The sequence below is a fragment of the Balaenoptera musculus genome, chromosome 1 (assembly GCF_009873245.2).
Source record: "Balaenoptera musculus isolate JJ_BM4_2016_0621 chromosome 1, mBalMus1.pri.v3, whole genome shotgun sequence".
Classification (NCBI taxonomy): Eukaryota; Metazoa; Chordata; class Mammalia; order Artiodactyla; family Balaenopteridae; genus Balaenoptera; species Balaenoptera musculus.
Window position 1 is genome coordinate 108,225,653 of NC_045785.1, and position 23,870 is coordinate 108,249,522.

General features: G+C 48.5%; 1 protein-coding gene across 2 annotated transcripts; it reads right to left on the reverse strand.

The window, feature by feature from the left end:
- Nucleotides 1–2,136: 2,136 nt before the first annotated feature.
- Nucleotides 2,137–16,194, reverse strand: SV2A (synaptic vesicle glycoprotein 2A). Of its 2 annotated transcripts, XM_036829773.1 has the most exons (13): nucleotides 16,065–16,194; nucleotides 11,507–12,476; nucleotides 10,032–10,212; nucleotides 9,058–9,209; nucleotides 8,812–8,945; nucleotides 8,058–8,147; nucleotides 7,708–7,818; nucleotides 7,431–7,519; nucleotides 6,587–6,751; nucleotides 6,243–6,376; nucleotides 5,186–5,392; nucleotides 4,427–4,586; nucleotides 2,137–4,001 (listed from the first exon to the last, which is right to left on the reverse strand). In XM_036829773.1, the coding sequence occupies exons 2-13, from the start codon at nucleotides 12,126–12,128 to the stop codon at nucleotides 3,818–3,820; spliced, it is 2,229 nt and encodes a 742-aa protein (XP_036685668.1). In that variant the 5' UTR covers nucleotides 12,129–12,476; nucleotides 16,065–16,194; the 3' UTR covers nucleotides 2,137–3,817. The 2 variants fall into 2 exon arrangements, with proteins under 2 accessions (XP_036685668.1, XP_036685669.1); XM_036829774.1 differs by lacking the exon at nucleotides 8,058–8,147 and having other exon boundaries at nucleotides 2,163–4,001.
- Between the last annotated feature and the right edge of the window lie 7,676 nt (nucleotides 16,195–23,870).

Sequence of the window (23,870 nt, forward strand, 5' to 3'; positions counted from 1 at the left end):
AAGATTATAATCTGGGAAATGAGTATAGAAGGGGGAGAAAACTGTACATAACCCTTTTTCTTATGAGTCTTCCAAACGTCATAATTCTGAGGGGAGCTCAAGTAATGTCTAGATAAGCAATTTTCTGATGATCTCAATGTGGAGATGGAACTTAGTAAAGAGAAAGCTTGGTTAACATGTATCAACCATTTCTGGCTAAAGAGTTTAGACTGCATCTGGTTGGGCAGTAGGGAGTCATTGAAGGGTGTTGAGGAAAGGATGCCAAAGAGCATTTTGGGGCAGATTGATCTGGCAGTGACGTGTAAGTGGGTTGGCATAGGAAATAGGCACAGAGATTAACCAATGGTGAAGGCAGAACCCTGACCTAGAGGTCAGCTGTTGAAATGGAAAGGAAGGAGTCGATTTGGGAGCTACCATTTTTTAATTTTTTTTTTTTTGGTAGTAGTCTTTTTTTTTTAATTTATTTATTTTTGGGTGTGTTGGGTCTTCGTTTCTGTGCGAGGGCTTTCTCTAGTTGTGGCAAGTGGGGGCCACTCTTCATCGCGGTGCGCGGGCCTCTCATCATCACAGCCTCTCCTGTTGCGGAGCACAGGCTCCAGTCGCGCAGGCTCAGTAGTTGTGGCTCACGGGCCTAGTTGCTCCGCGGCATGTGGGATCCTCCCAGAACAGGGCTCGAACCCGTGTGCCTGCATTGGCAGGCAGATTCTCAACCGCTGCGTCACCAGGGAAGCTGAGAGCTACCATTTTTAAAAAGTCAGAAAACGGCTTGATTACAACAGAAGTGGACTAGAGTGAGAGGAGAGTCAATGGTAAACCTCAGGCAGTACTTTTCAGATTTCCTCACAGATAAAAATTCCCAAGGGAGCTTGTTTAAAATGTGGATTCTAGGTCAACTCTCTTCCAAAAAAGGATTCTGATTCCACAAGTCAGGAATGGAATCTGGAATCTATATTTTTAAAAAACACACAAAAGGATTTGGAGGAAAGCTGGTTCTATTCTCAAGAAATATTACTCCAAGTTTTTGTTTATTTGTTTTCATTTTTGGAGTTTTTAAATTTTTTAAATGTTTTTGTAAATATTATTTTATTATGGCAAAAACTCGAGATCTGTCTTAACAATTTTTTTTAAGTGTGCAATCAATACATTATCACTGACTATAGGTACAGTGTCATACAGCAGATCTCTAGAGCTTAATCATCTTGCTTAACTGAAATTTTATGCCTGTTGATTGGCAACTCCCCATTCTCTTCTCCTCCAGCCCCTAGTAACCAACATTCCACTCTGATTCTATTTGACTATTTTAGATAAAGTGGAATCATGCATATTTGTCTTTCTGTGACTGGCTTATCTCACTTAGCATAATGTCCTCATGGTTTATCATAGCAGAATTTCCTTTTTTAAGGCTGGCAAGTATTCCATTGTTATGTACATACTATATTTTCTTTATCCATTCATTCGTCAGTGGACGTTTAGGTTGTTTCCACATCTTAGCCATTGTGATATTTTGCAATGAACATGAGTGCTAATACCTCTCCAAGATCCTGATTTCAATTCTTTTGGATAAATACCCAGAAGTGGGATTGCTGGATCATATGGTAGTTCTATTTTTAATTTTTTGAGGAACTTCCATATTTTCCAGAGTGGCTGCACCATTTTGCATTCCCACCAACAATGTGCAGGGGTTCCAATTTCTCCACATCTTTGCCTACACTTTATATATATATAATAGCTATCCTGACAGGTATGAGGTGGTATCTCATTATGGTTTTGATTTGCACTTCCTTGATGATTAGTGACATTGAGCATTTTTTTATATATACCTATTGGTCATTTTATGTCTTATTTGGAAAAATGGCTATTCAAGTCCTTAGCCCATTTTTTAATTAGGTTATTAGTTTTTTTGCTATTGAGTTGTAGGACATTACCCCAAGTTTTCAAATCTAGGCGACTGAGGGGGCGCTCCATCTGTAGAAGTGGAAAGGTCAAGATAGAGAGGCCAACTCAGGAAGTAAATGTGATGCATCATGTTATTCTGGCCTTCAGTTTAGAGAGAGAGGAGTTGTTTTTCCATCTCACCGTCTTCCCCTCCCAGGACTGTCTCAGAGTTGGACGTAGGTAGAGGCAAAGAAGCAGACATAGATTTTAAGGATTTGTTTCCTTTTTATTTTTCATCAATATTTTCATTTTTTACATCAACAGAGTTGGGTTTAGGGTTCCCCAGGAGAGTAAGGGAGATGGATGGGTCCCTCCAGGGGGTTGCAGGGGAGAGGGCTGCGTCCAGAAAGTGAAGGGTGAGGAAAGAGGGCACACACTCGTACACTGGGCACTGGAGAAGGCAGTCCTTTGAGCACAGACATCAAAGAGTTAAACAGTCACCACCTGGTTCAGTGTTACAAAATGGGAGTGACCATAGGGTGGGGGGCACCAGACACGGCATGAGGAGGGTGAATTTGGATTTTCTTTTTTTATTGTTGTTTTCACTTTTTTCCTTTTAACTTTTTTTTAACATTCACAAACAGCTAAAAACTACGACACATCACAGCTACGGTGGGGGAAAGGGGGCACCAAAGAAAGCAGCCACACAGAGTAGGGTGGGGCAGGGGCAGCTTAACCTACAGGGGCTATCCTGTGGAAAGGGTGAGACGGGGAGACTGAGGCTTCTGGTCCCTGCATTAGGAGTCCCTGGCTTACTGCCTAAACTCTTCCCACTTTACAGGAGTTGCTGGGAAGGCCCCAGTTCCTGCCCCGCCCCAGCTCCTTGTGCTTTTGATCTGCTGGTTGGACCATATGACTGGTTTCTTTCCCTCCCCCGCTCCCCTGCCTGTGAGGGGACAGGCTGGAGGTGGGAAGGCTGCTGTGCTGTGCCTGTCTGTGCTATAGCGGGTAGAGCCTCTCATTCCAGAGGAGGCCTGTGCTTCTTGAGAGGAGGGGAGGAGATGGACCTTGTCAGGTGCCCTCAGCTCTCCCTAGACTGTGGGACTCTTATCCCAGCCTGGCCTAGGGCTCCTCCCACCCAGGCCCGGCACAGAAACAAGATTAGGGGAGGTACTGTGGGAGGCAGGGTTGTGTGTGTGTCCACTGAAGTTACCCTTGGCTTGTATCTGAGGACAGTATAACGACACCCCCACCTCACAGCACGCACACACACACACACATAAATGTACACAAGCACTCACACACACAGTCCTGCTGAGCTGCCTCAGAACTTAATATATAAATAAATAAGAATCAGAAAGCTAATTTCATAAAATTCAGGCTTCTTGTAGCCCAAATTGAGAAGGAAATGGAGGCCAGGGGGCTGAGGTTTATTGCTACTCCCCCAGCATCCAACAGGAGGCGTGAGAGGGCACTTTACGCCCTTACGACTCTAAGTTCTTTTGGTCTGTGGTCTACACTAGGCCCCCGCCACCGTCATAGCCACACGCCTGTGCTTTCACCAGGGCCCAGGCAGAGGGAATGAGGGGGAAGGCAGGAAGCCTGTTCTAGAGTCCCAGGCGCCGGGAAGAGCAAGGGCCTCTCACTAACACTGGGGAGAAGTGTGGGGCCAAGCCTTCTCTTGGGCGAAGTCAAGGGCAGGAGGAGGTGGGGACAGGACTGCACCCCAAACCTGGGATGGAGGAGCCTTCCCTGTAGTCCCTGCCCACGGGGTCACGCACGTGCACACACATACACACGCACACACACGCACACACGGCTAAGACACCAAACGGGAGCGGGGAATGAGGGCTCTTTGTGGCCAGGATGGCAGGGCAGGGAAGGGGAAGAAGGAATTGTTGGTCTCACAGTGTGCCTGCCACCTCCGAAGCCCCAGAGACTCTCACTGCAGCACCTGCCCCCGCGTCTCGGGCAGCTTCAGGGCCAGAGAACTACCAAGGGCAAGAGCAGCTGAGGCAAAGAGGATGGGGGCGGCCTTGGTGATTCCCACAAAGGATGTGAAGATGCTGATCCCCAGCACAGCTGCCAGCTTACACAGAGCATTCAGGAAGCCGAAGGCTGTGGTCCTGCTCAGGAGTCCCCCAGCACAGCACGCAGGATGCAGGGGCCCGGCCCAGGAGGGAGACAAAGGAAGAGGCATGGGAGGGTTTGTGGGGGAAGGGTGGGTAGGTGGGAAAGTGAAGGAGAGACGGCAGGCAGTGTCAAAGAGGGAGAGGAAAGATGGAGAGATTAGAGAGGTGAGGGATGCACATCAGGGAATACAGATAAATTGGGAGGCAAGGGGGAAAGGACACCAAAAAATTAGGTTAATAGTTAAGACTGCAAGGAGTGAATATAAAAGCTACCAACTTGTAGAGGAGAAACTCAAGGGGAATATGTACCCTTTTACCCCTAAAGATGCTTTTCCCAATCAGCCCCCTTCCTCACCCCATTTCTGTCCTGTCCTCTGAGCACTAAACCTGCTGCCCTGCCCCTACCACACTCCAACTACCTCTTGTCCGAGGGGTAGAGTTCAACAGTCAACACGTCCAGCGCATTCCAGGATGCAATGCTGACCCCCCCAAAAAGGCAGAGCAGAGCGATCATGGCTGACTCGCTGTTCCCAAAAGACAGGAAGAAGCAGGAGACACAGGACATCACGCTGGAGCCAGCTAGAGCCGGGGAAGGAGAAAGTAGCATGAGCCTGGCCACAGCCCACACTGTCCTGTCGACCAGCGTTGAGCGCAGCCCAGGATGAGACTCTCTTTTTGCCAAGGTACCCAAAAGAAAGGCTTTCCACTCATCCCCAGCCTCCCTTATAATTGTCTTATTAACAATTCAGTACCAACCATTTCTTCAGTGCAGGCTATGGGCCAAGCAACTTGATGGTTTATACGCATTGCTAATAAGTCAACCTCATGAGACAGGTACTATCATCACAACCATGTTGCAGATGAGACAGCTGGGCTCATAGAGGTAAAGTGACTTGCCCAAGGTAGGCAGTGGAGCTGAGATTCAAAACCCATGACCTCAAAGCCTGTGCCCTGAACTTGCTATTCTGCCTACCTCCTACCCCCAGAAGAGCTTCCCCACCAGACCCCTCCCTGTCCTGCAGCCACCCCCAAGCAGAAGACGTGAGAGACAGAACCTTCTGTCTTAGCTTCTGGCTAAGCTTTCCACAGACTAAGCTGAGAAGCCCAGTGACAGCCTTCCCCTTCCCCCAGCCCCCTAAACAGTTCGGACACACCACCAGCCAGCCTCCCCGCCTTACCAAGCATCCGGAGCCTGCCAATCTTGTCCATGAGCAGGGCAGACACAATGTTCCCAGGAAGCACAGCCAGCGTCCCCAGGAAGCTGACGAAATACACCATGTAGGCGCCTTCACCTGTCCCTGTCACGTCCAGTGGGCAGCCCTCCTTGTTGTGCAGGAATGTGCTGTTCACGAGACGGCTGTTCACAAACTTGTACTCAAACAAGTCTGGGGGCGAAGGCCAAGACAGGCGGACAGGGCAGATGTGAGAGGGAGCTGCTACTGCTATGCTCAGGGCTCTGCCTTTGAGGGCGTTAGCGGGGATGGCTCTCAGAATCATTCAGGGCGCTCATGGCAAAGCATCAGATAACATCACCATACGAACTAGAACTCTTTACAGCACAAAATGACCATGGTCTACCAAATGAAACAGTGTGGCTGGCTGTTTCCCAGTTTTCTCATTAATAGTGTCTGCTTCTTTCCCGTTCATTCTTTCTGTCTGCTCTAGCTGACTATAAGCAGTAGCAGTGCCATGAGTTTAGGATGAATTACTGAGCAAAATATTAAAAATCCTATCCATTATTTTTTCCTGCAAGGTGGGAAAACTCACCCAGTACTCCATTTAGAGGTGGGAAACCTCAGTCTAGCTCACAAAACCAGCCTTTCATGTGCATACAATTTGAGAATCACTGTTAAAGAAATGGATTAAGGCACTGACTCCCTTTTCTCCACCAAATATCCCTCTTATTGTTTTTCTGTTTCCCAAGGACACTGTTTTGAATGATTTTTTCCCTCTTCAAAAATGCATTAATATCACCACACTGAGCTGTTTCAATTCTAGCCAAAGGCAAAGGAACTTGATGTTTTTGTCAGATGTTCTATTTATCACAGAAAAATGTTCAATTTCCATTAGATTTTTGTAATTATTGGTAGTAGCTAATAGGCCCCCATACCGCCTCCAAGGCTCCAGAGAGCTCAGCTTGAGAACACTCAGTTAGGAAATAAAGAAGGCTCCTTTTCCCTGGCTCAAGATCCACCCAACCCTTTAGTCTGTCAGCCACTAGCCACCCCACCTTACCAGTGTTATAGAACACGGTGTTGATGAACGTGCAGTTGCGGAAGAAAGTGTTGCTGGATGTGACATCCTCGAAATAACACTCCTCAAATAGGGAGTCCTCAAAGGACACTGACTTCAGACGCAGCCCAATAAACCTGTAAGGCCAGGATGATGAGAGCCACTTTCCCCTCATCCTTATACCCTCCTCCAAGACTCAGTTGCTTAGTGAAGTAACAGGAAGCTGCAGCGCTGAGGAGAACCACGGCTCTTTGCCCCCAAACACCTTGTCTCCAAATCCCCAGACTCACAAAAGAGGCAAAGGGTAGAAGGGATGGAAGGAGTGAAGTGTAAAGGTCCCCACATACTTGTCATTGAAGTACTGTCCCCCTCGGTGGATCTGATTCTCCAGGGTGAAGTTAAAAGTCACATGCTCTACACGTTCCCCAGGGAACACTTTGGTGCGGGCTGCATAGTCCACTGCTTGGAGATGGCGGATCATGTCGGGAAACCAGACAGTCAGGCCATAGTAGCTGAAGAGTCAAGGGCAATGGAATCAGACAGGGCTCAAGGATCAGAGCCACGCAGTCCAGAAGGAGGGCGAAATAGAGGAGTCAGCTCATGTTAGGACCTTGCTCACCTCCCCAGCGTCATCTCTCACCTCATCTCATCTTTCACCAATTGCTGTGATTCTGGGGGACTTCAGATTCTTCTAACCCTCCCACCATATTATTTCTTACCTCCCAGGCATTTGCTCTTCCTTCTGTTTAAAACAGTCTCCCCATCCCACCCTCAGCCTATCTAACTCCTATTCATCCTTTAGGACTTAGATCCCCTCCCCAGCCCACCCCAGATCTGGGCTGGAAAGCCTGCTCATGTGTTCCAGAAGCACTTCCCCCACCATGGCACCCATCACACTGCTTTACAGCTAGTTTTCTCTAGCTCCCGGACCAAAATGTAAACTCCATGAAGACCGGGACCATATCTATTCCATCCCATCAGAGTACCTGGCACAGAATAGAAACTAATACTGTTCAGCCTGTAATATAAGTTTGTTGGATTAATGAGTGAAGTATAGGGTGGAGGATGAGAGGGGCTCTGAAAAGCACCTTCCTCATTATTCATCCCCTTCACTTCCATTTTCTCCACCTCTCTCCCAACCCACAAACCATCACATCCACCACATACCACCCGCCCCACCCACCTCCTCACCTGAACGACATGGTGAACCACACACCCATCATCATCAGAGTGATGCGGCGATACTCTGGACCAAAACAGGAGAGGAAATTCCCCCAAACCTAGGTGGAACAGGACAAAGTCAGACAGTGGCTGCTAGCCAGTAGTTTTAGCACCTAAAGATCCCCATTCTTCTGCCCTACCACCTCCCTTCAGTTCACGCATCACCCCCACACCCAGGCTCAAGCTCTGCCTTCCTCTCCATCTCTCCCACTCCCTTCTTTCTCTCCACCATCCCATACCCCATTACCTGCCCTCCCAGGCTCAAGGCCCGGACCCCCCAGCGCTGGTACCAGGTCCCTGTGTCTGACTGGATCTCAATCAACTCATCCTCCTGATGAATTGTCTTAATATGGGTTACCTAGGGTCAAGAGAAGGAGCGAGCAGTCACACAGTCTGTACTTTCCACCCCTTCCAGGTACCTCAGTTTCTCCCGCAGTAGCAAAATGGGAGGCAGGAGGTGGACATGATACCCTGAGGGATCTCGTTGAGGGAGAGTGTGGCCAGAGTTGCCTAGGAAGGTGGGTGGGGACTGCGGGAGGTATCCAAAGAGGGGCCAGGTGGGGGCTTGGAGGACTGAGGGGGAGGACTGTGGCTTACTGAGAAGACTCGCTCAGGATGCCCCTTGGCTCTCATGTTCGTGTCATGGACCTGCTTCAGTACCATCCAGGCCTCATCATGTTTCCCGTTCTAGAGCCACAGACACAATCCCCATATCCAGGTTAGCCCCTCCCTGACCCAGGGTTATAGACTCCCTCCCTCAACCTGGCTTATGGAATCACAGGACACAAAAAGGCTCCTACCCCCAACCCCTATGTGCCCCTATGTGACCTATGTGCACATCTATCATCCACTCTGCAAGAGCCCAAGCAGGAGTACAGCAAGATATCATCAGACTTGGGCAAGAGTGGGGGCATCCAGGGTCCTAACCCAAGTCTTAGTGAATCCCCTGGTCCAATGGAAAGAGAAAACTGAAAACAAGGGAAATGATGATGGTGGGCAAGTATGTAGTCAGAGAAGGGGCAGCATCCTAACCCTGCTGGATCAAGATAAAGTTGGAGGGGGAAGGGGTAGGCAGTAGATCCTCTTTTGAACTGTAAAGTCAGGGCCAGGGCCAGGACCTCTGCCTGCAAAACCTTAAGCCACCCATGGTTGAGCAGGTCCCATGGTTTCTCCACCCACAGAACTCCTCTGGAAATACATTCTAAGACAAAGGAAGCAAGATAAAGTCCCCCAGACTTTGGACCCTGTGAGGAAGGAAAGCAGCCACATGGACCAAACCAAACCCACAGTGGGTGTTTGAATACAGGAGCCCCTGCTGCCCTTCCCCCAGCCCACCCCCAGCCCCATTCACCTCCAGGAAGAAACGGGGGCTCTCAGGCTGTGTGGTCAGAGCCCCAATGGCAAACACAGAAGGAAAGGCGCAGACGAGGACAAAGACCCTCCAGCTGTGGAACTGGTAAGCGGACCCCATCTGAAAGCTCCACCCTGGCAGGGACAGAGTCACAGCATCAGCAGAGAGGCCAGAGGCTGGAAGGTCCTACCACAGGGAGCACAGGAGAGGAGGGAGTCTGGGGTGCATCTTCTGGGGGCTGCTCACCGTAGTGGGGGATGATGGCCCAAGCCATAGCAGCTGCGTACACTCCACCAATCATCCAAAACATGCAGAGCCAGCTCAAATGCTCCCCACGTTTCTCCTGGGCCAGAAACTCCGAAAAATAGGAGAAGACGATGGGGATGGACCCTCCAATCCTGGAGGGCATTGCAAGAATTCAGCATTGGAAAATGGCCATATTCTTGATCCCCTCCCTGCCCCAGTGCTCTGGATCCCCAAGTCCCTTTCATCTTCCAGACCTTTTAAAGAGACTCTCTCTCACATGTGCCCTATAAGCTCCCTTACCAGCAGCCATCAAGCACTCATCCTTGGGAATCTGGGAAACAGGCAGGCAGGTCTCGGGGAATGGGAAGGAACAAACATTGAATCTTGAAGATGACTACAGAGTTGGAAGGGAGGGAAGATAATTACAGAAAAGAGGGGAAATCCCCAAAGGAAAAAGAGCAAAGAGGCATCTGAGGGCACATATACGGGAGCAGGCCAGAAGACAGCTTGGAGACAATGCAGAGAGTACATGCAGGTGGCTGAGGAAGTGTAGGAGTTGGGTGGGTCAAGACTTCAGAGTTCTGGCAGGTGGGGGTATTAACGAGGTCTGTTATTGAACGTAGGAAATATTTAGACTCTGGGAAGGGGATAACTCAAGGGTCCACAGGTACCCAGGGGTGAAGCTGAGACCCACTAGGCCTCTGCATGGAGCCAGGCTCAGAATGGAACTAAAGCATAGGGTGGAAGACTCAGGAGTGAACCACGCATGGAACGGCATTCTGGACAGGCAGTAGACAGGTCCTGGACAGGGAGAAGCTGGCCCGAAGATGGTGGGAAGAGAAAGGAATTCATTCATTCAACTCACACATATCTGAGGTGCGTCTGGTGTGCCTGGCACTGTGCTGGGCCCTAGAGATATAACAGTGACCAAGACCCAGCCCTGCTCTCCAGGGGCTTAGGAAGTGGACACTCACCCGACGCCAGAAAGGAGGCGGCAGAAAAGGAAAGTGCCATAACCCTGGACGAAAGATGAGAAAAAGGCGAAGACGCTGTTGACTGAGAGTGATATGAGCAGACACTGTCTTCGACCCAGCCGATCAGCCAGCCCTCCCCAGAGGAAGGCTCCCACCATCATGCCCAGGTAGACAATGAGGCCTGCAAGGAGGAAAACAGGGGCAGAAGAGGTATGAGCAGACACATTTCAATTCTCCCACTTGCCAAATATTTAAATGAGCTGAAACTGCAGGAGCATGGATGGAGGATCTGAAGGACTTCTAGAAGCTAAGTCTACCCAGAGATGAGAGCAAGTGAGAGAAGATGAATTATGTGAGCAAAAATGGAAGGCCATCTCTGCAGGCCAGGGGTTCAAAGGCAGGGGTGCAGGTATGGGAGATCCCTAGAATTCTCTTTCTTTCCCTCATTCCTTCTTGCTCGCTCTCACTTCTCACTCTCTTGCTGTCACACACACACATGTACATGCACACACATACATGACACCCCCATCTCTGGCTTGCCTGGAATGAGGAATGGATCTGCCTAGATTCCCGGACCCTCCCAGGGTCCCCTCTATTCTTTCTGCCGTGATGCCCTCAAAGCAGCAGGAGGTGTCTCTTATGTTCCCTGGGAAAGAGGCTCCATTGCTTCAATCTTCCCAGGAAATCCCACGCACAAAATCCATCCTTTACTCTTTCCAGCTCCAATACTTCTGGTCTTAAAACTCTCCTGTTTCTTACTTCCTTCATAAAATCAGAGTTGGAATTGATCTTAAAAGTCATCTACTCCAAACTCTGCATTTTATCCAGGCCCAAGCCAAGCCCCAGGGAGAAGGGAACTGCCCAAGATCTCATGGCAACTTGGCGACAGAGCAAGACCTGATCCCTTCTGAGTGAATCTAGGGGATTTCCTCCCTCCAGGTCCCCATCAGGAAGGGCCATTAAGGACCACTCGCTGGCCCCTGAACACTCCCAAGGCTAACCAAGAGCAAGTGTGACCAGCTTCTCTGGCTGAAGGCAGAGGATTCTTCCCCCACCCCCACCACCCCAAACTGACTCTCCTCATGTAAACCAAGGAATTTGGATACTGACTTCTTGTTCCCCCAAAAGGGGAATGGATCAGGATAACAAGAGGGAAGGCTCTGAAGAAACATTAAATGGGGGCCCATCCCACCATGGCCACCTCCTGCAGAACTAAGCAGACCACCACCCAACCACTGGCCCCAGCCCAGCTGCCCTCCCTCAGGCCTCTCTTGCACAACCAACCTCACCATGACCCAACCTCCAGAGGAGGGGGCGGGGGTGGGGAGTTTGCAGAGGAACCCTGAAGCCTCTGGGGCATCCTGGGAGCAGGGTCCTTAGGAGCCCAGTGGTGAGGACAGGAGCAGTTCTCAGGAACAGGAGTGTTTCCAGAGTTTGGGGCAGGACGGGGCTAGAGTGCTCGTTGAGAATCTTACCCAGCATGCCTTTGTTGGAGTCAGACAGGCACATGTCCTTCTCAGCACTGGGCAGCACGAAGCCCACCACAAAGACCTCGACACCATCAGCCATCAGCGCCAAACCAAGCACGAAATACAGTGTCCACTGGAAGCGGCCGTGGCCACACTCCCGTAGGATGGCTTCATACTGCTGGGCCAGTTCTTCCCGTTCTTTACGCCGCTGTGCCTCTCCCCGGCCCCCAGGGGGGCCCTCCCCGTCACCCAAGCCCCCCCTCACTCCAGCCAGGGGTGCCCCATCTGCCATCCGCTCGCCTTTGCCCCCAGACTCTGCCCGGGGGATGCCCTGATATTCCCCCTCGTAGATCTCGTCATCCTCGTCATGGCCCTCAGTGGCATCACTAGATGCGCCACCTTCCTCCTCATCCTGGGCCCCTTCCCCGCGGTAATAGCCGTCAGCAGAGGCAGGGAAGTCATCATCATCGTCCTCCTCCTCAAAGCGGGAGTAGGATCTCCGGGAATATTCATCCTGGACTCTGTCCAGGCCCTTCACCACCTTCTTGGCTGCATGCTTCTTGACTTCCTTGGCAATGTCTTTGGCCCCACGGATGAAAGCTGCCCGGTCTCTGAAACCCTCTTCCATGATGGGGCTTTGGGAATACTTCACCAGATCTCCCACACTCCTTATTCAGATTTTGCTCAAGGACTCGTGGAGTCAGAAAGACCCTGTCCCCCTGTTACTTAGATGAAGTGTGTTCGAGTATCTTTGAGTACAGAATAGGAGAATATAGGGCCCGGCCAGTGTGTGTTTAGGAGGGGAAAGGAGGGAGAGGAGCTTTGGCCCACACCCAGTTCAGTTGGGTGCATTGGGAAGGGAGAAGGGGAGAGGGGGAACAGGAAGGGGAGGGGGAGCCAGGTTGCGGAGGCTAAGCTGGGGAGCCAGGATAACTCAGAAAAGGCTGCTACTTCTCTTCCAGGAGCCTCTGGAGATCTAGAAAAAAATAAGAGGGAGAAAAAGGAGGTTGTGAGGCCTAAGACACTGAAGAAGGCCAACATAGAGCTCCTGCTGACACAGAGCCCCACCTGGGCCATGTGTGACAGAGATGGTCTCCTTGCCTCAAGTCCCACTCGGTAAAAAGGGATGACTACCTGGGCCTACTATGGGCCATTCAGTATAAGCCCCCTTACTTTGACCTTGGAGACTAGACCCATGGGATTCGCTCCAAAGTCACAGTCATCTACCCAGAGCCCTTCTCCCGACCCCCTGCCCCACATCAAGATCAGACTTTTTGCTTTACCACCAACCTGCCAAGAACACCAGAGGAAATAGAGAAACCAGAACTACCTACTCCAGTCTGGTCTGGGTTTCTTACTGAGGGCGGAGCTTGGGGAGAAGGTAGAGAAGGAGCACTGCGTCCTCCAACCTATTGCCTTCAGCCCACTGATGGCATCTGAAGGTGGGGCTTCCACAGTCCTTCCCTCAGGTTTCATGTTTATAGGCCTCACAGGGAGGGGTCTTCTCCCAACATAGCTCAGTGGGTGATAGCTCAGCTTCCAGAGTCAGACAGACTTGGGTTTGACTTCCTGCTTCAGCACTTACTAGCTAAGTGACCATGGGCATGTCTCTGAACCTCCAAGCCTTAGTTACCTCTTATTTAAGCAGGGAAAAGTAAGGATTAAATGACATAATGTATGTAAGCTCTTTACCATAATACCTGGCACATAAAAATCGATGAATAAATATTAGTTATTACTCTTTGTGGTGATAATAATGTACGGAGATGCCCTCTACTCCTTCACAAGATGCCAGAACAAAAGCCCTGTGGATGCTCTTTAGGGTGAGCAACAGAAAAGGATACTGGCAAGGAGAAAGCTGGTTCAGGGCAAAGCACAGGACAGTTACACGACATGCGTTGAAATCCCAGCTCTGCCATTTACTAACTGATTTTGAGAAGGTCACTTAACATCTCTAAGCCTCAGAGTCCTTATATTTAAATTGGGGATAATAATCTCTATTTCTCCAAGTTGATGTGAGAATTTAATCTCACAATAGACATTCTATTAGTTTCCTTCCTTCCTATTAGATTGAAAAATGTGAAAGAAGCAGCAAGCAGCAAGGGCAAAGCAGGGGAGTCATACTTGGATGCTATTGTATCCTCCCAAAACAGAGTCCCAAGACCCCTCTGTCTGTGTTCAAACGAATTCCAGCAGCTGGACCCACATTGTCTCCCTCCAGACAAACAATGGAAGACTCACAAAAAGGGAGACCCGGAACCTAAGGTCATGGAAAAAAAGGCACATCAAAATCTAAGAAAGAGGTGATGACTGGCTATTGCCACCTTCCTTCAGGATGTCATAAGTAGGCCCCCCTTTCATTGGTGGGGGTGGGAGTGGCAATGACTGATCAAACACATACATTTCCAACATGGGGGTCTAAGGTCTATAGTTGCACCTCATTCCCCCATGGCCTCCCTTCCTAATCCCCCTTAATCCTTTCTGCTCCTCCTCCAGGAGTCAAGGAAAAGGGAGTCCATAAATACCGCATTGCGTAGGAGGCTGATGTAGAAGAAAGAGGGCCTTGGACCTCCCCACCACAAAAGACATCCTCCAGAGGCAGGCATAGGAGAACCCCCTCTTTCTTCACAGAAGCAGAGGAAGCAGGACTAGATTCTGATCAGAGATCATTCCCCGAAAAACATCCTGCCTCCTTCTGCTCCCACCCATCCAGGGCCTTCATTAAATATCACACACACACACACACACACACACACACACACACGGTGGCCCTGGCAAAGGGGGTAAGTAATGCTATGTAGTTCAGAAAGAAGCACTGGCAAGCAGAGTCCTACCCCTCAGGTCAGATGTGGGCACTGGACCACGATGACCAGAACCAGTGACCCCTACATCACCTTCTTTTCTTTGTGGTTCAGGACCCAAACCATCCCCCACGAAAGAAAGGGAACAGTGGAATCCCCTTCATGCATGCAATTTGCTTGCCTCTCCTTTCTTTCCCAACTAGAATCTCCCTCCAAACTCTGAAGGAGGCAGATGGACCCACCGGGAGCCATGCCCCTTGTTCGTTAACACTATCCACCCCTGAGAGGTACGGGAAGGGTAGAGAAGGCCCCCAGAGCCACAGCAGGATACGATGGCTCAACAGCCGGCTCCCCCAGGGCCAACAAGCCCAGGAGGTCAGGAGGGACAGAAGGAAGACAAATTCTTTGAGCTGGTGAGGAAGTGGTGTTATTTTTAGCCCCCAAAGCAGCACAGGGTGGCTAAGCCTGTGGGAGAGGAGACAGGACTCGGAGAGGTGGGGGTTAAAGGAGACAAGATTCAGGGTTACAGGGCCCTTTAAGGTTGGCTGGCTTCACCTGACCGGAAAATGTGCCCAGGAGATTTTCTGCAGAGGATGGAGGGAGGGGGGAGACTCTGAGCAAAAGCTTCCTTTCAGGATAACTGAATCAGCCCTGGATAAGTCGGGGAGGGTCCAGAAGCCCCCTCCCCCCATCAAAACCCCTGACTTTGGAAGCCACCTGGATTCCCCAACCCACCCTAGCCCAGGTGACAAGGTCGTTAAGAAGCAGTCACTTATCAAAACATCCATGGAGGGGGAGGCTCTGGAGCACCCCTCCCCATTACAACTGGGTGATTGAGCCTCGGTCCCCACCCCAGGACAGCCAAGGCTGCACCTCCCCTCCCTACATGCTACCCTAGGGTTAGGAAGATGGAGTATCTGAGGGAAGAAGATCAAGGTGTCAGCTGAGAATGCCCAAGACGGAATACGGAAAGGCAGGGGCGCAGGGGGAGAGCTCCACGCGCACACGCGCAGAGACTGCCCCTGCCAGCATCTGCGGCGACCGTCCCCATCCCGCTCCGCTCTGGTGTAAGAGACGAGCCCCTAGAACTGACTGAACCGATTCTCTGAGCGCCTCCCCTCACCCTTGATTCTGCTGCTGGACGAGTGCCTACTCAACACCCCTTCCCCCCACCCCGGAGCAACTGCCCCCATCCCCCGCCATCCGTGCCCCTAAGCCTATTCATCTACCACCTCTACCTACCCAGCGTTTCCGTTCATCATTCCCTCCCCTCCCTCCTTCTCCTGCCCTTCCTCCCCCCCCCCCCCCGGGCAACTCAAGTCCAGGCGCACAGACTGAGGCAGCATCCATTCTCTGGCCCCAGCCAAGGTCATTTATCACTCATGGGGGGAGGCAAGGAGGCGGGGGAAGATGAGTTGGGAATTGGAGTTTGAAGGAACCCTGTTCCACCATACAACCCCCCAGCCCGTTAATATCTGAGGAGGGTAGTAGGGACTTGGTTAAGGTAGAGAAAAACACCCCTCCTCCGTATATATATATACATATATGAAATATATACGCAATGTTTTTTTTTCTCCTTCTCTGATCAGCACAGCAACCACAATAAACGTCCATTCAAACCACCACCAATTCCCTCAGCCTTAAAGAGGGACGGTCACCCTTCCCACAAGCAAAGCATCGGAGGATAAAATGGCTGCAAGGCAAGGCGAGGATGCTTCTGCCCGGGGCGGGGTGGAGCCGAGAGACTGAGAGAGGGGTCTTACCTGGGCTGGGTCCCCCGGATAAGGGAGTCCGGGTGAGGGCGGGGGTCCTGGCCGTGGGGCTGGCGGCAGCGGCGACTGCTCCGGGTACCAGGGGAAGCGGCAGCGCAGACCTGCCCCCCAGCAGGCTCCGGCCCCGCCTCCGCCCTCCCCCCCCACCCCCCAGCGCCACTGAGCATCGGGAGAGACCATTGTTGGGGGGGGGGCGATGGAAGAAGAAAAGAGGATGGGGAGGGACTCGGGGCTCCGCGGAGAAGTGTTGACGGGGCTAGGTGGGCTGTCACAGGGACAGCTGGAGATGACACACAGCCCCTTCCCAGCCCCTTCTAGTTAAAGACTAAAGGATCTAAGGAAAGTAAAACTGATATCAGGGAGGCAAGTGGGAAGACAAAAAGGGAGATGGTGAACGAGGCAGCCCCTTCCTCAGCGGCCCAATCCCAGAATGGCAGGACCGACGAATTTCAGGGGCTCTCTCTTCCTTCAGATCGCCTCCCTTCCCCTTCCTCACGGTTCCTAGCCAAACTCCTTTGCACAACCCTCTCCCAAATCCGGAGTGCTCACACTCCAAGTTTACCTGGCTGTTTTAGAGGAAGCAGGAATAACAAGGTGTGGTTTCTATCCCTAACTGCCAGAGGCAGAAACTCCTGGATCCCTGCCATCTCTTTCCAGAAACAGTCCAAATTATTTATTTCCAATGCAGACCTCCCTGTCCTCCATTCTGCTGGCGACAGCAGAGTTTGGAGAAGCTGAAGCGGTTTAACAGGCCTGACCAAGTGGGCATCTCCCCTTCCATTTATTTGCTCCAATGACTCAAAAAAGAACTCCCTCAGTACTCTTCCCCACTTTCTCTTACTACACACACGCGCGCACACACACACACACACACACACACACACTTCTGCTTCCAGGGCAAGGAGTGAATTGGTTTCAATTCTTTCCTTTATCTTTCCTTTGCCCCTGTACCAGTAACCTGGGCTTAGAGATCTAAGACATACCACTTGGTGAAATCTTTGCTCCAGAGGTGCGGGGTGCAGGGTGCTTCGGGGATGTTCATACTGAATGTGTCTACCTGTTCTAGGTAAGGTCTTGGGTTATCTGCCCAGAGCACTGACCAGGGGCTCTGACTTGGGTTCTCACTTCTGATAAGCTGTGGGCTCTTGGTCCAGTTCTCTGCCTCTCTGAACCTCAGTTTTCTCATCTGGAAAATGAGGGGCTTGGACTAGATGCTGTATCAGATCCCTGTGATTCTGTTCTCCTAAACATGGAGGTTTCAAAATGCTGGGATATGTTACATGGAGAGGGCTGGCAGGCTGTGTCCCAAGCAACCTCACAGATGGCATTTGTGGTGTTGAATTTACCACTGACAAGGATGTGGGCCTTTGGAGTTTCGCATACTCCAAAGCTACATCTTGGAAATACTGTTTTGTGCCACCAAACTTTACAATTTACTAAAATATAAAACCATAATACATAAGCATTAATTTACAGTGAGAAATTTAACTGTCACTCAGACTGAAGGAAAACTCATGTCTGCATGTCCAGCACATTTTCTCCCTTAAACCAAATCAGAATAATAATGTCAACATATAAATGCACAATGACATAACTGACTGAACAGGAGTAGTTGTATCTTTAATGGCATCTGGCCATCCCCAGCAAGGAGTCGTGCCAATGGGTTCAGAAAACTCTTCTTGGCTACAGTTCTCCACCCCCATCTCTAAGCTATGGGCAGCCTTGCCAATGCTCCTGGACTACTCTAACTCTGCTGGTTAAGGCACTCTTTCCAGGATGGCTCTTGGAAAGGCTGTGCCCACGTGGGCCTCATGCACTCTCCCTTTACTGGCTAGCATTCACTGCTGACCTCTCTTCAGGTTGACATATTCTTTATTGAAATATGTTAATATTTTCAATTAGGTTATAGCCAAGTCCTGCTGGCAGGGAGCCATCTCTTCTCTTTAAGGTAACTTTGCATACTCTCTACTTATCCATTACTAAAATAGAAATCTTGTACTCTTAGAGAAAGGTTGTATATATTTTTCAAGTTCTGAGGAAAGACCATCATTTTTCCCTAGAACCAAGGACCCATGCACCTCACCAGCTGCTCCTTCACATGTCCCTTTTCTGGGTTCATTAACATTAGAGTTCCTTAGGGGCTCAGTCCCGGGCCCGTCTCTGCGTCCACCTACTCTCTTCTCCTTGATCACTTCAGGTAGACCCATGACCTTAATGCTGCCTATATGCTATTAATTCCCACATTTCTATCTCCAGTCCAGACCTTTCCACCAAGCCCAAACTCAGAATCACCCTCTGTCAATTCAACATCATCACATGGGTATCTAAAAAGCATCTCAAACTTAACAGACCATAAACAAACTTCTGAACGAGTTCCTCATCTTTTTACCAAGGTGTTCAGGCCAAAAACCTTACAGTCATCCTTGTTTCCTTTCTTTCTCTTATCCCTACATCAGCAAGTCTTGTCGGCCCTACCTTCAAAATCTATTCTGTATCTACCACTTCTCCACCACTGCCCCCTAGTCTAAGCCACCATCATCTCCTTCCTTAGCTACTGCAACAGCCTCCTAACTGGTTTCCCTACTTCCAATCTTGCTTACTTAAAACCCATTATTCTCAGCAGTCAGGGTGATCCTTTAAAAACAAATCAAACCTGATCTAACAAATACGCTCCCAAGAGAAATGAGTGCGTATATCCCATAAAAAGACAAGTACAAGTATTTTTATAGTAGCTTTATCCATAATAGTCAAAAACTTCAAATGTCTATCAGCCAAAGAATGGTTAAACCTGGATAAACAAATTGTGGTATATTCATACAGGAAATACTATGTAACAAACTTTTAAAAGACAGAACTACTATACACAACTGCATAAAAAGATCTCACAAAATATTGAACAAAAGAAGCCAGACCAAGAGTACACACTTTATGATTCCATTTATGTAAAGTTCAAGAAAAAGCAAATCTACTGTGAGAGAAAATAGTGGTTACATGGTGGGAATGTGCTACATTTAAATCTAAATGGTGGCTAAAAGGGTGCATACAGATGTAAAAATACACTTAAGAACTGTGTGTCTTTCTGAATGCATTTTATACTGCAATTTTTTTAAAAAAGCTTTAATGAGATCTTTCCACTCTCCTTTCCTCAAATCCTCTAATGGCTTCCCATTATAGTAAAAATTAAATCCACACTCCTAACCAAGATCTAAAAAGCTGTGCATGTTCTGGCCCCTACCTGCTCCCTCCAACCCTCTTTCCTAGGTCTCTCCCAGGTTTCAACTCTGCTTTACCTTCACTGGTCTCCCTGCTGTGCTTCCAACACGCCCACATCTGCGGACCTGGGCACTGGGGGTCCTGCTGCCACTGATGGGAACTAGTCTAGACTTGTTCTTACCTCCCTCCACCAGACAGCTCTCCTCCACAAATGGCTTAAATTGGGTGTGGGAAATAAGATTATGGAGCAGGAGGTGATCAATGAGTGTATAGTAATGATGGTTAACATTGTTAGAGCATTTACCTGACTTGGGCACTTTTCTGACCACGTTACATTGATTAACTCACCCCACCTCCTCATTAACCTATGAGATGATCACCATTTACAGATGAAATTGAGGCACTGATTAGTTAAGTAGTAACTTGATATAATCACACAACTCAAAAGTGGCAAAACTAGGATTTGAACCGAGGCAATATAGATGCAGAGCTCTTACTCTTTTTAAATGCATCCATTTTAAGTGTATAGTTCCATGTGTTTTAACAAATGTATACATCCATGTAAACAACCTTTTGATCAAGATAAAGAACATTGCCCCTAAAAGTTCCCTTGTGCCCTTCTGCAGTCAATCTCCCCATCCTTGGCAACCACTAATCTCCTTTCTGTCACCGTAGATTAGATTTGTCTATTCTAGAGTTTTATATAAGTAGATTCATACAGTATATAGGTCTCTGGCTTCATAGCTCTGGGTTTCAGCGATTTCCAGGGTTTTTAACCACTGCCTTATACTACTTCCTGGTGTAGCTTCTTTCACCACTTACCTATCAAATTGGCTACTCCTCAGGACTTCCCTGGCAGTCCAGTAGTTAAGACTCCATGCTTCCACTGCAGGGAGCACGGGTTCGATCCCTGGTCGGGAAACTAAAGATCCCACGTGCTGCGTGGCATGCCAAAAAAAGTTTTTTTAAATTGCTACTCAACATCAGCCACCCATCTATATCCTATCACTGCTTTTACACACCCCACTCCAAGGACACGAGATTGTCAGAATGGGGAGTGTAAAGAGGGACAAAACAGGGTCAGTGACAGCTCCTCTAAGATACCATAAAGTTCCAGTGAGAGATGCTAACAAGTGAAGCACCAAAATTCCTATCCTTGAAGAGCTTATAATCCAGTTAAAGAGAGGGGATAGCTTATATAGAAAGCCAATAAGTCGCAAGGCAAAACATTCATTCATTCAACAAGGACTTATTCAGTAAATATAATAGTATAATGTGACTAAGCAATTGACTCTGGAGTTCAGACAGATCTTACTTCATCTACCACTTCTTAGCATGTGACCTTGGTCAAGTAAATTAATATCAGTTTCCTGATCTTAAAATTGGCATAACAGCAAAACCTACCTAAGGGGTTGTTTTGAGGATTAATTGAGATAATGCATACAAAACACTTAGTACAGTACCTGGCACATAGTAAGAGTTCAGTAAATATTAGCCATTATTATTTTTACAATTATTGTATATGTCAGGCACCTTTCAACACTCTCGGAAGATACAGATTAATAGAATGAGATTCATTAAAGGTTCTTAAGGGATTCAGTTTAGTGCAGGGATACTTAGACTGGGATCCATGAAACTTCTGGAATTTTTGCTTCAGGATATTGGATATATATGCATGTATGTATTTTTTCTTGGGTAGGGTCCACAGTTTTTATCATATTCTCAAAGGACTGTCCCATGACCTACAAAACACTGAGGACCCATCGTCTGGCGCATGCATTCTCAATGGGGGTGGTATTGCCCCCCCCCACACAAGAAGTCAAAAATTGGTTCAGGGATGGGAATCTTAGATATTACAATGTTTATGTCCTTCCAAAGGGCCATAGTACATATGCAGAGACACAGCATATTGGTGATATTAAAATTTCACGCATAGGGGGAGGGCAATTAGGAAAAAATGTCGGGTGCGCAAAAACTAAAAAACAAACAGATGTGCAAACTGAAGTACCTAAGTGTACAAGCAATACTAGCTCTGTTCAGAGAATTGCTGAGTACTAGAGTCTGAAAGAACCAGAGGGCGGAGAGATAAAGGAGAGTTTAGGGGAGTCAAACTCAATGAGTAGAGGAGGCACTCAAGAATCATTGAATGAAGAAAAGCTCAGAGGTTCTGAGAATGAATGCCTGAGAAAAAAAGTGGCTCCACAGAGAGAAGTAGAGAATTCAGCAAAGGCACTAATTTACTCTATGATGGTGTGAATTCATCAACATGATATCAGATAACAGCAGAAAATACCGCATGTGGGAGCTCCCTGGTGGCCTAGTGGTTAGGATTCCGGGCTTCCACTGCCGTGGCCCAGGTTCAATCCCTGGTCGGGGAAGTGAGATCTCAGAAGAGTCCATTCATTAGATAGGTAACCTGAAGACAGAAAGGACAGAGACTGAAACAAAGCCTCCCACCACCTGGGGCTGCTTCAGTGCTGTGCCAGGTTCCAAGTGCTCCTGGGACCTCAGCTTATGACCACATACAGCAGAACTCTGTTTGAAATTAAGAGGTCAGTTCGTCCCATTATGACTCAGAAGACTGGCATCCAGTCATGATGTGAAATATCACGTCTAATCTTCCCCCAAGCTTTTTTTTGGCTGCGCCACGCGGCATGCAAGATCTTAGTTCCCCGACCAGGGACCGAACCCATGCCCCCTACAGTGGAAGCGGGGAGTCTTAACCACTGGACCACCAGAGAAGTCCTTCCCCCAAGCTTTTGACATATGGAATCAGACATCCACTAGACGTCGCAACCTGCATATCTCACAACACACCTCAAAGTCGACATACCCAAAACTGAACTTACCGTTTTTATCCTGCTCCCCTAAATTCTTCCTGCTGCATATGCCCATCCTTGATGCCACCCTCCCTTTCATTCACTGTACCCAATCTAATACCAAGTCCTAATTTGCCTTTTAAATATCTCCCCACTGCATCTTTCCCTTTTCTTCCCTACTTGTCACAGCCCTCATTTAGCCCTCTTCTCTCCCCTGAATTGTTGCCAGATGCATAACTTGTTACCTTGCCCCCAGTCTTCGTCTCCCCCATATCTACTTTCTACAGTGCAACCATGGTTCTAAAACACCAATTTGTCATCCCCTTGCTTAAATCCCTACTGTGGCTTCCCATCATGGATAGCAGCTTCCCAACCAGTGTGCCTTGACAATGATGCTCAGTTATTAATTCCCTCAGCACTTTGGACTGCTAGGCAGAGCCTGGGATAGCTAGAATTCTTAAGCCAATAGCCTCAAGCCTAAAGAACACTCCTCTCTTTACCTAAACGTGTTGTTTGAAATGGTTCTGTGCCCTGATGTGAAAAAGGGCTGAGAAGCACTGATCTTTGGGAGCTCCCTAACTGGCTCTGACCTCATCCTGCCGCCAGCACCAAACAGCGTTAGCTTTAGCGAATTATATACCATGCTACTCGTCAATCTCCGCTTCTGCTTAGAAACATCCCATCCATCTGGAATGAGCTTCCCTTCATCTTTGTCTGAGAAGCTTATAACCGTCCTTTAAGATTATATTCAAGTATCACTTTTTTTCCAGGAAGTTTTCGTGGACTTTCATGCCAGGTTAGATACCCTTCCTTACGCTCCCCAAAATATTTTGTTCCCTATGTGTCAGTCTACCCCCTCGGTAATGATCAGACAGCAGAACCGCCTTGCTCATCTTTGCATCTTCAGCGCCACCAGCACAGAGCCCTTGTATGTACCATGTTACATGAATGGGAATGATGCAAGAGAACAAGAGAGCCAGGCTCACCTTTTCTCTCCTAGAGTTTAGTTCGTGGTTACATAAGAGCTTCAGAGAAGGGGGTGATATAACAGGATTAAATGTGGCAAAGAACAGAATAGGCCATTGGATTTGGTCTAGTTACTGCTCTAGTTACTGAAAGTCTGAGCACAGATTTAAATATGATGGAAATCAGGTCTGGAAGGACTGAGAATGAGAAAAAAAAATAGGAATAAGATACAAATCCCTTACCCAAGATACCTGATGGTATGAAGAATGAAAGAAAATGACGGCTTACTGAGTTCCTACTGTCCCATTTCAGTTGTTTTGCAATCATTTAAGACATTTATATGGTTCCAAAGAAAACCACATTAACACAGTACACTCAGAGAAATCCAGTTTCCTCCATATCCCTTCCCTTCCCCCAGTGGTAACAACTTCCAATAGTTTTTGGTTTATCCTTCCATTTTTAAAATATAGACAAATGTATATATTACGTGTCACCCCTTAGATAAGGAAACACACTATACATTCTGTTCTGCATGTTAGTTTCTTCACTTAACATATCCTGGAGCTCTCTCCAAACAGTATGTAGTCTCCCTCATTCCTTTTCTACTGCTGCTCAGTACTCTACTGTATAGATTTACCAGTTTATTCCACCATTCCCTTACTGATGGATACGTGAGTTGTTTCCAATCTACTGTTATTACAAATAGTGCTGCAATAAATAGCTTTGTGCATGTTACTTTACATTTTTGCCATCATATCTCCAGGAACTTTACTTCTGTTCTCACTTAATACTCACAATA